This window comes from Panthera uncia, assembly GCF_023721935.1.
Source record: "Panthera uncia isolate 11264 chromosome A3 unlocalized genomic scaffold, Puncia_PCG_1.0 HiC_scaffold_11, whole genome shotgun sequence".
NCBI classification, from domain to species: Eukaryota; Metazoa; Chordata; class Mammalia; order Carnivora; family Felidae; genus Panthera; species Panthera uncia.
In genome coordinates, this window is record NW_026057578.1 from 84,678,188 (window position 1) to 84,689,914 (window position 11,727).

General features: G+C 45.0%; 1 protein-coding gene across 2 annotated transcripts in view; it reads left to right on the forward strand.

The window, feature by feature from the left end:
* MXD1 (MAX dimerization protein 1) overlaps window positions 1–11,491 on the forward strand; it is a 28,015-nt gene extending 16,524 nt beyond the window's left edge. Inside the window, exons 4-7 of one of the 2 annotated variants that reach the window (XR_007462237.1) lie at window positions 4,727–4,841; window positions 6,418–6,577; window positions 6,811–7,053; window positions 7,395–11,491. Coding sequence is in view for 1 of the 2 variants with exons in the window: in XM_049651598.1 (XP_049507555.1) it covers window positions 4,727–4,841; window positions 6,418–6,577; window positions 6,811–6,998 (463 nt within the window). In the remaining variant the exon portion in view is untranslated. Of the gene's footprint in view, window positions 1–4,726; window positions 4,842–6,417; window positions 6,578–6,810 lie in introns of both variants that reach the window. The other variant, XM_049651598.1, reaches the window with a different exon arrangement.
* The last annotated feature ends 236 nt before the right edge of the window (window positions 11,492–11,727 follow it).

The following is an 11,727-nucleotide window of genomic DNA, read 5'->3' on the forward strand; positions in this document are numbered from 1 at the left end:
CTTGGGCTGCTTCTATCATTTGGCTATTGTAAATAATGCTCCTGTAAACATAGGGATGTGTCCATCCCTTTGAATTCGTGTTTATTTTGGGGGTAAATATCCAGTAGTGCGACTACTGGACCATAGGGTAGTTCTATTTTTAACTTTTTGAGGAAGCTCCATACTGTTTTCCACAGTGGCTGCACCAGATTGCATTCCACCAACAGTGTAATAGGGTTTCTTTTTCTCCACACCCTTGTCAGCACTTGTTTCTGTTTGTTTTAGCTATTCTGACAGGTGTGAGGTGACCTCCTTGTGGTTTTGATTGGTATTTCCCTGATGATGAGTGATGCTGAGCATCTTTTCATATGTCTGTCAGCCATCTGTATGTCTTCTTTGGAGAAATGTCCATGTCTTCTGCCCACTGTTAATTGGATTATTTTTGGCGTGTTGTATCAGTTCTTTATATATTTGGGATACTAAGCCTTTATCAGATATGGTATTTGCAAATATCTTCCATTCTGTAGGTTGCCTTTAAGATTTGTTGATGGTTTCCTTCTCTGTCCTTGCTGATTTTTTAAATGTAAAAAATAGTACCTTTAGCATAAGCAAGCTCTGTATTTCCATAGAAAATAGGTTAACATTTTCCATTAAATTTCTTTAATGACAGAAGATAGCTTTTCTTTAAGGAAGAATTGGATTTTACCAGATAGCCTCTATCTACCTAGTGAGACACTTTGAGTTAACTATTGATTTTAAAAGGAATTATAGTGCTATAAGTATCTGTTTGTTCCTGGTAATTATCAGTCTACAGAGGAAGCTAGGATTGAAAGAATAACTGCTACCAGCTAGAGAGCACTCCTGTCAGACCCTGGCCAGGGGCTTCCATACCTTGTCTCCATTAATACACTGGCCCTCTCAGGTGTGGCCATCCTCTATCTGCTGCTGAGGAAAGTTGTTATCTGCTGAAGGTCACACAGGGAGTGAGTGGCAAAGCCAGGATCCTAAACCCTTACTCTTACATATGACACTAACGCTCGGTTGTATAGTGACTGACCTATTCAGAATACTAAAATAACTAAAAACAAAAACGGAAATTGAGATCCTTTTCAAAACCTTACTGAAGAAAAGCTATAATTTGATCTAACTTAGTTATCCCTAGTTATAGGGCACACTTGATTCTGAGCTTTAGTGATTATAGCTCAGATCAAAGATTGGCCTCTTTATGCTACCATAGACCAAAGGTATATCAGTCCATTCAGAGTAATTAAAGCAATATTTCTGAAGAGTCAGCACATGAAGTTTGTCAAAGTTCGTGACCTAGGTACAAAGCAGTTGGGTCAACGTAAACAGAAGAGGCAGCTGGGAGCAGGAGGGAGCCAGGACCTGGCACAGCCCTCCTGTGCTGGGGGTGGGAGGCTGGTAGGCAGCTCTTGGCAACAGGAGGAGGACTGGCTGAAGAAGATGGGATGAGAGAAGGTCTAAGTAGGGATCAGACAGGAGTATCAAGTGGCTTCCTGTTAAGTCCATGTGGCAGAACCTCTACCGGTTCCCCAAAGGGGAGTTAGACCAGGTCCAGAGCAGGACATGAAGCCCCTCCTGGAGGACCAGAGTCCCGGGCAGGGGAACAGTCAGTATTGGGGAGGAGAGCTGAGACCGGTATTTGTGTTACTTGCTTTGGATCTTGTGCTTCACGGGTACTGTCAGACTTGGCTGAGGGATTCCAGATCCCAGGGTGCGTGCGTGTGTCTCAGGGTCAAGGAGCTGCAGAGGGGCTATTTGCTTGCTTATCTGGTTCAGGAATTGACTTTCACGACTATGTGATAGAATTGAGACTGCCCCCGTAGACCTCACCCCTTCCCTGCATTGGCCTAAGTTCCAGCCTGTGGATGTCTGCAGGCAGGTGGCAGGTGGGCAGGGCAGCCATCGGGCTGGAGCAGCGAGGCGGCGCCGGAGGAGGCCAAGGCAGGCACTGCCAAAGACAGAAGTTGGCTCTGGATCGGGACAAAAATCCAGAAAAGGCTCTGGTCTTATTTTTATAGAACCAGGCCAGAGAACACTGAATGAACATGTATTATCCTTAGCTTGAATTATCAGATGGCTTATTTCTAGTTTCACAACTGGAAGCGTTCTTTGGAAAACCCACATTTGGGTAGTGAAAATTACACTTCCTGGGCCAGACTCCTTGTGTAACTAGAAATGACGATGCATGGAAAGATGACTTTATTATTTTATTTTTATCAGTAGACAAACTTCCTAAAAAATTTACATACTCATATTTGTAGATAAACCCACATCATAAAATGACTAATAGGACCCTGTTCTGAATCATGAAGTCTTTGCAGATAACAAGCAAGCTGAAAAATGTCTAAATCTAATTTTAATTTTTAAACTTTTTTCCTAACTTGACAATTAGTCTATAAACTTTGGGAAAAATAAGTTGGGTAATTGTGTGACTAGTTTTACTTTCTCATGGTGTTTCTAATATGATCTGTTTTCATGGTTCTTTTTGAAGATCTCATCCAAGGTGAACACGGACATTTTGCACACAGGTTCTGCTTTTTTCCCCTCATGTAGTAGAGGGAGGAGCAAACCTCTCATGTGAGTCTTCGCTTGTGGCCATTCCACATGGACAGGTTTTTAGGGCAAGTGGAAGTCTTCTAAAATAGTCAGGCATTTTTGTCCCATTAAATCTTCTAGCTCAGGAGTGAAGGCTGTACTCGTTTGTTTAGGCTGAGCGGGCCCTTGGAGCGTCTAGGACAGCTCCTTCGAGAGCTAGACAAGGAAGGAGGCTTGGAAGCAGATGAGGCTGGGGGCAGAAAAGGATGTCTGATGCATCACTCGTTAGATCTACCTGGGGGGAACATCCTGAAGTCTTGATGAGAAGGGTGAGAATTGCCTTCCTTGGTCATTTTCATGCGTATTGAGCTCTTAGAGCTTTCTGAAGCAGTTTTCTTCTTTTAGTCTGCATTCCCAACTTTCACTAATAGGTTCAAAAATGTTAAGGCGGGGGAGGGCAAATTAAGCTTTCAGATTGTCTCCCAGTTCCACTGGAGGGTAGCCTCGCAGGCTCCCAAGAGCCCTGGTCCAAGTGGTCGTGTATGGGCAGTGGGCATGTATTTAAAACCCCAGGAGCCTAAGCACTGTTGGTGGTGCAGGTGTAGAGACAGACCCTGTCCTCGAGGAGCTTACAGCCTAGTTGAATAGGTGACATGAGCCATTCAGCAAACATTTATTAAGCAGGTGGGAGGGAGAGGCCCTGTGGTAACTCAGCAATGATTAAGTGGAAGTCCAACTTTCTAAGGAGCTTCTAATGAATGGTTAAGTACCAAATACCAAACAATTCAGGCAGAACAGTGAACTTCCTGATGAGTAGTATGAACAAGTGCTCAGAAAGCGGAGGAATCAACTGGGGGTTGGAATGGCCTGTGAAGGCTTTAAGGACCCAGTAGGCTGAAGCAAAAGCTCTGAATTTTGGCCGTTTCTCCCATTCTTGGGATCTGCTAGGTTCTAAAAGCACAAAGAAGGGTTTCAATGAAGTGTTAATTTCTAAAACTGGAGGGACTCTTGTGCTCCTGGCCAGCTTGCAGTAAAGGTTCTCTCTGGTGGCTTACTGCGGCTCCTGCTTCATGTGGCCTTGCTTTCTCCCCCTCTGTCCCGCCGCACCATTCCGCCCACTTCAAGACCTGTGTGTGGTTGTCTCTAGCCGTTCTGTGTGCCTGTTAGTGTAGCAATGCCAGTGATGTGCATTTTCCTTATCTAAAAAAAAAAAAAAAAAAAAAAAAAAAGTAACTTTTTGAATAGCAGTTTACATAGTTGAAAAACCAGAAAATATATTCAGGAAAAATCCACTCCCTTGTCCCTGCCTATTCCCTGACTTCTCTCTCCCTGCCACTAAGTTTCTTATTGATCACTCCAGACTTTATGTTCACATAAGAGAACAAAAATATATTTTTCTTCCATTTTACCAATATACAGACGGCATATTGGATGCATGGTTTGATATCGTTCTTTTCCCAATATATCTGAGAGTTCTTTCCTCATAGTAAATAGAAAACCTTCTGCTGCTTTTCATAGCTACATCATATCCCACTGTCTAGACCTACCATAATTTAACCAGCTCCCTATTGATGGCGAGTTGGGTTGTTTTGTTCTTTGCATAAAGCAAGCTGTGATGAATAACCATATGTGTCATTCACATGTGTAAATACTCCATATAGCAGTGCTAGAGTTCTAGTGATCCTGAGTGGGAAAAGAGGAAATATGGGCTGAAAGGATTCTCACCTTGGCGTGTTCTGTCAGGTCACATCATAACCCAAAAAACTGGAACTAACCTGGTAAATGTGCCTCATAAGAGTAGACAGGAGTCCCTGCCCTAACACTTGTACTATAGAGACACTTTACAAAACCCGAGTTTTTGCTTCTTTGTGGCTTTCACCAGAGTTATCCAATTTCCAAACATGTTTGGCCAGAGATTTTTGGTGGCATTTGCCATTACTGGGTCTGGGCAACCTCATACTCTTTAAAAAAAAATTTTTTTTTGTTTATGTTGTGAGAGAGAGAGAGAGGAGGGGGAGAGGGAGGCAGGCAGAGCAGGAAAGGGGGACACAGAATCTGAAGCCGGTTCCAGGCTCTGAGCTGTTAGCACAGAGCCTGATGCGGGGCTTGAACTCACAAGCCACACGATCATGACCTGAGCCAAAGTTGGACACTCAATCTTAGTGCTACCATGACCTTGTTTTCATAGGCGGGCCCATCTTCGCTTGTGCCTGGAGAAGTTGAAGGGGCTAGTGCCGCTTGGACCTGAATCGAACCGACACACTACGTTGAGTTTATTGACAAAAGCCAAATTGCACATAAAGGTAGGTATATCCTTGGGATTCCTTTCAGCTTAACCTTCAGTAAAGGTTTGCCTGTTGATGCAGGATAGCAAACGTGTATCTCTAGGACAGTCCTTTCCCCTGAACTCCTCCACCTTGCCTCTTAGATGAATCCCAAGCATCCCAAACCCAACATGTCCAAGACCCCAACTGTTTCTCACTCCTATGTAGCAGAAATTAAATGGCCCATCCAGTTGTCCATTTGATTAAGCCAGGGTCACCCTTGCTAGCTCTTGCTGTGTAGCCACGATGTCTAAGTCACCTCTAAGACCTAAACATTTCATGGGCTCGTTTACTTCCATTTCACCCTGCCATCATCTACTGTGGTAAACTCCAGAGAAGCTTCCCTGTATCCCTCTGGCCACTGCTGAGCTAAGCTCCATGTTTCCCAAGAAGAATCCTTTGAAAGATCAAATCAACATGTCCCCCTTTTTCAGATTCCTCAGTGGCTCAGGACATACTCTGCAGCAGGCCTGCCCCAGGCTGTCCAACCTGGTCCTTACCTGCCTGTACAGCATCTTGTGCCCTAGGCCTTTTCAGCCCTTTGCACTTGTGCTGTCCTACACAGGGCCTTTGTATGTGCTGTTCCCTCTGCTTGCTAGGCTTTCCCCTCCCTTCTTCACCCAGTTCACTTCTTGTTATCCTTCAGACCTTAACATAGGTATCACTAGCTCAGGGAAACCTCTACTGCCCTGCTTACAGGCTTCCTGCCCCAGATGGACCTATCGTTGGAGAGTGTACTCTCTCAGCGCTGGTCACAGCTGACATCTGACCATGATTTGTATGACACTTTGGTGGTGGTCTCTGTTCTTGGAGGGGACCAGGTCTTTATGCTCACGTGCCAGAGGGTCTGAAAGAGAGTCCTTGCTTGGTAGTAGCTTGAATAGCAAAGGGGAGGGGAGGGGTATTCAAACTCCTGAGAGCCACAGCCAAACTCACTGTTTAGCATGTTTTTGTAATCCTTTAGTCACTATTGGACAAACGTCACTTTAGTTGTGGTTAGAGGCCTGTATACAGGACAATTCTGGGGGGCGGGGTGGGGGAAGAACCTCTATTCAGAGCAAAATAACTACAGTTAAACAGACTTGTAAAAACAAGTGGTCTACAGAAACGTGTTTAAGCTCTTATGTTGGACCGTTTGGTAGCAGGAAACAAGTTAATTGGGATTTGGCACGACTCAAAGTGTTTCTCTAATCGGAATGTGTAGCTGAACACCCGTACTTGTAAATGGCAGCGCCTCATGGCTGCCGTTGCACGCAGCGCCCCAGCTCAGAGAGGCGGTCAGGGCATCCCCCCCAGCCAAGGGGGGGGCTGCCGGCCGTGCCCATCCCCAGGGCCCCGACAGTGCAGGTACCCGCGGCTGAGTCAATACGGAAGAGGTTAGATGAAGGCAGGAGTCACTCGCCAGTTTCCTGCCCTGTGAGAAGCTAGATAAGTGACCCCAACTGGCTTTGGGGAAAGGCTGACACACAGCTCACTGCGAGAGGGGAAGATGCAGAGTCATTGCCAATTTTGAAATCTGCCCATGAGCTCCAACAGCTACCCCTTTGGCTTGCAGAAACTTGAAGATTGTGACAGAAAAGCCATTCACCAAATAGACCAGCTTCAGCGAGAACAGCGACACCTGAAGCGGCAGCTGGAGAAGCTGGGCATCGAGAGGATACGGATGGACAGCATCGGCTCCACTGTCTCCTCTGAGCGCTCAGACTCCGACAGGGGTGAGCCCCCCACCCTGCGTGTCCCCCGACCCGGCCCAGGCAGCGCAGGGGAGGAACTCGGAGCCCACGGGTGACTTAGACTCGTTGAGTAACGTGACATCCGGTAACAAGTCCCTTTTTCCTTTTTGCACTTAGGCACCAGGTCCAGAGAAGGGCCTGGCGGGGCTGGCTCGGATTTCCGGCCTGAGCTTTCAGAAGCATGGCTTCACCAGTGTCTCTTGTCCTCCCCACAGAAGAAATCGACGTGGACGTTGAAAGCACAGACTATCTCACGGGGGACCTGGACTGGAGCAGCAGCAGCGTGAGCGATTCGGACGAGCGGGGAAGCATGCAGAGCCTCGGCAGTGACGAGGGCTACTCCAGCTCCAGCACGAAGAGGATAAAGCTCCAGGACAATCACAAGACGTGTCTGGGCCTCTAAGAGAGCGTGGTCTCCTCGGCTGCCTCCCGATGGTTCTCTCAGCGGACGGGCTTAGGTAGTGTATTGGACCCGCCCACAGCCCCCCTGCACGTAAGCTTCCGTGTACCACCTCTACCAAACTCAGCTTTGTAAACGTTCTCGCGGAAGTGCTTAGGATTGTGGGTTTCTGATTGCATCCACTAGCTTCTCTCTCTGTCCCTAAAAATTCATCCGAGAGACTGTACATTCCAATCAATTTGAAGCACCCAAGAATTCTTAGACCGAATAAGCAACTTTCACATCTCAGCAGTTTCCCCCTCTTCCTTACCATCCCCGTGTAGTCTAGCAAACCTTTCTTAGAGTTTTCTGGCTATGTTACTCACCTAGCAGAAATGTCCGAATGTGTCTTGTGCTTAGGAACCTGAAGGAAACAAACTTTTAAAGTCGAGATCCTGATCTCAGAACTCCAAAGCAAGCTTTGAAAGCGGCGTTTAAGAGCACTTAACTGTGGACCTCACCCCCCGTGAGGAGTCAGGAATACCTCCAGAAAACACCCCCTCACACACACCCTGCGCTGCTTCCCCGACCCGCGACCCGTGACCCGCGTGTGGATGGGAGCAGTACTTCTCACTTTAGAATGGACATCTTGATGGCAGGTCTCTGGGGCTGCACAGCTTTATCAGAGCTCCAGCGGCGCTCGTTCCCACCCACCAGACGGTACAATCTCTGCGATGTGCTCTGGGCCGCGCCGTCCACCGCTGTCCCAAGACCCGTTTTCCCCTCCAAGTTTGTTATGCTACTTGTCTCTGGAACATTTTTTTTTCCTACCTCAGAGATAAATGAGATCTCCATTTCCCACTTAACACAAAGCGATTATGCCTTTTTTTCACCCCCCAAATAAGTGACACTTGGTCCAATTCTAATCTATTTTCCTATCTAACTTTCAGCAATAACTGAGCTTTGGCACTAGCTGAGCTAGTGTCCATCATCAGTGAAAGGAAAAGTCCACATTTCTACTCTGTTGCAGGTGAACAGGAGGGGAGGGTACAGTGTTATTAGAATTCCTCTCCTTATTTTTGGATACGCCCAGAATCTTCTTAATGGAGGCTTTTGGGTTGCTAGTTTAAAAGGCTGATCTTTCTTTTTGGTTATGATTTCCCCCTTAAGTGGTCTCCCACTTTGTAGCATTTTTATTTAAGCTAAAACAGAGCACATGTATATGTACATAAGACACATTAAATCTATAAATACTATTTATTCATTTTATATAAACTAATGTAATGGAAAACAAATTCTTATGACTTTGTGCTTTTATAGATGTTCTAGAAACTTTGTATGTAGGTATCTACAAAATTGGTTCGTTCCCCTTAATATTTTTGCATTCATATTTTTGACGTCGAGGTTTTCCACCTCTGACGAGTCTTTTTCATTGAATTTGAACCATTTGTAAACCCTGTGACGCTGAAACAGAGTGTGTGTCACAAAGTGACGAGAACATTCCTAAAATCCACAGACGCACTGCAACCTAAGGGCTCCAAGGCTGCACCAGCCGGCGGAGGGGTGGGGGGGCGGGCAGCCGCCCAGCGCTCCCCGCCGCCTGCGGTCTCTGGCCCCCTCCCAGCCTCACCATGCCTCCAGCGCCTCCGCCTTCCACACAACTCAGAGTTCAAACGTGCTCCACAAGGAAGCTCATTCTGCACGTGAAGAGCGGGCCAAACAAAGATTACTTTTGTTTTTTCATTTTAATGATTCTCTATTAAAAAAATTTTAATCGGAAGTAGTCGATTCCTAAATGCTTCCAAACTCATCTGTCATTCTTCTGTTTTTTTTTTTTTTTTCTTCATTTCAGCCTCGGGGGGGGGGGGGGGGGCAGGTGACACAAAGGATTTTTTTTTAATTGGAATCTTTTCCAATGACCAGCTGAAGATTTGCACTGAAATACAACTTGTATGCCTTTTGCATTTTTAAAGCCTGCTTCCTGAATTTAAGCAGAGTGATAGTGTTGAAAGAGCCAGCTCAGCCTGTAACATGTTTGAAAAGATGTATCTGCACTTTGAGGTCCCTTTCGAATGCCATTCACGAGACCTCTCAAGCATTTTAATTGCTACATTCAAGCGCCTCACAAGTCCAAGATGCCAGATGCCTTAAGGCATCGAAAACTCAAGACTTTGGGCAAAGCTTGTGGGCTTGCATCGGGGGAGGGAGGGGAACAGAATTTGTGTATTTGTTTGATTTCAAAATAAGGCATCTGAGAGATGCCATTATTTTCTGTGTTTAAGTTAAACTGCATTTTTGTCTTTTGGTTGAAATGTACTGTCCCAATATAAAACAGTAATTATTTGACCTTTGCACTGTTTGTCTGGTCCTTTTCAATTTGATTGCATATAGAAATGTGGAATTTGATCTATTTTTAATGCACTTGTGATAAACTGACACCAGGGTTAGACATTACTTTTCAAAGCTCGAGGTAGACCGAGTCGGCGTGCCAGATAGGCCTCTAACCAAAACTGTAAATTCAGGACCAGCAAACTCAGCCCAAGGCAGCTAATCCTCTTCCCTACGAGGGTGATCGGCAGCCCTCATTTGCCAACCTACCCTCTCATTCACTGATCCACCAGCGTGACTGTTAAGAGCTATAAAGTCTTTTTGGTTGTTTTGGTTTTTTTAAGCAAAATGAAAAACCTTTCTATTAGGGTTGTTGGGGGGAGGGGAATGGGCAAAGATATAAACCCCAGCCTTTAAAACTTTGACAATTGTACGTAAATAGAGATGTGTGTAAATATAGGCACATGCATATTTTTATGTAAAATTGATTTTTAAAAACTGAAAAGAAATCTATACTCTTACTGATACCATCGCAATGCAGATGGGAAGGTAAGAGTATGTAGTCCAATTTCATGCAGTGAGAAAATACCGGTGCGTGCTGTTAACATCCCAGAACACAGTTTTCCACGCCTGTTGGCTTAGAATGGCAGGTGAAGCACCCAGGGTATTTTGTTTGGGTTTCTTCTGCTAAGCAAAGATCTTGAATTCTCCAAGGTGCTGATAGTGACTGCTGACTCCTTTCTCTAGTCACAGACCTAATGTTTGTGATGCTCTCTGAATCACTTTTTTGAGCAGGACCTAAATTCTCCTCCCAATAAACCCAAGACTCCAATAATGCCCAGGACGATTCAAAATTGAGCACTGTAATAGGCCCCTGACCCTGCAGTTGGCCACTTGAGTGGTTTTAGTTTTTAAAGGAAGCATTTTCTTTTATCCTCTAAAAAAAAAAAAGAAAAGAAAAAGAAAAAAAGAGTCCTTACCTGGGTTTCCTATGGGCCTCTCTGATCCGTCCCTTAAGTGGCCAAGAGCAAATGCTGGGGTGCAGGGGGAAAAAATGTCAACCTAGGATGGTGATGCTCAAAGTAATGGTCAAGTGGAGTCCTGGGGCTCACTATGGGTATTATGGGCTTTTTTTCTTCTTGCCTCTGCCCCATCCTTTAAAGAAAAAACCTATTTTTAGACAGCATATACACATTATTTAGGCTTTTATACCATGCCATATTGGCAAGAATACCACTTTCATTATGCTTTATAACCTATTCCTGAATCTGTCTTCTCTTCCTCCTCCACTTGCTCCTCAAGCTTCCTCCTTTACCTGCCCTGAGTGTTGAACCCCAGGAAGTCAATGGCTGCAAGGTGATTTCCTGCAGGTCAATCTGTTTTTTGTGTGTGTATGTCTAACTCTTGGATGCAGTATGCTTAGGTAGCTGGCTACTGAGTTTTAAAATCCTTTCTGGGAGAAGATGACCCAAAGACCCTTTTAGAGGGGGGTGGCTTTTCTCATTCAGATCTCTGTGACTATGGGATATTTTGTTTGCAAAGATATCCGGGGGTGGGGAGGGGTGTGTGTACTATATGTGACTTATCATGATTTCTTCATTAATATTTATTACATGGATGATTTTCTTATACTACATTCTTCTGAAAGAAGACGACACTGCCTGGCACTGCCCGAGTCAGCTATTAAATGGCTGAAGAAATTGAGTATCTTGGTCTTCTCTCAAAATCATAAAATGAGAATTAGTAAGGCACCCAATTCCAAGATTTATCCACATTTTTAAGTTTGATTTCTTACTCTATGGGGGGTGGTGACTTAATGGGGCATTCTTCAGTTTAGCTTTTACCTGAGAACCAAACTTGCCTTTACCCCCCCGTCCCTAGAATTGGTGCTCTGGGAATATTGCTGTTAACCATCAGTGTTGGGGGCCATCTTCCTAATGGTAAACACAGCCTACAGAGGGGAGCAGCAGAGGAGAGAGTATGGAATTCTGTTTCCAGATGTTTATTTCTTTATGTAAATATGACGCCAATGTAAATCCTGTGTCAAGATCTAGAGAATGGTGCTTTTTACTACAGTTAGCACATGCATTTTTAGAACTACTACATGTTTTAGAGAATCTTTGCTGTGTATATGTAAACTTCTGTATCGTTCCACCGTTCACAAATAAATTATTTCATTATTAAAGAAATTTGGGTCTTCCTGTTATTTTGTGCCCTCTCGGGGTTTCTTTCTACTTCCAGAACTGAGTTAATCAGACTTTTTAATTTCATGGAAAATTCACTGGCCAAAAGTTTTGAGCGCTTAGGCTCTGTGAGAAGACTTCAGATTGTGTGGCTCGGGCTGAGCTCATGTGTTGATCGGAACCGATGCTGGTGTAGCTGCCCCTCTTACCTGTTTCCTGTTCCACACTCGCCCTTGGGTCAC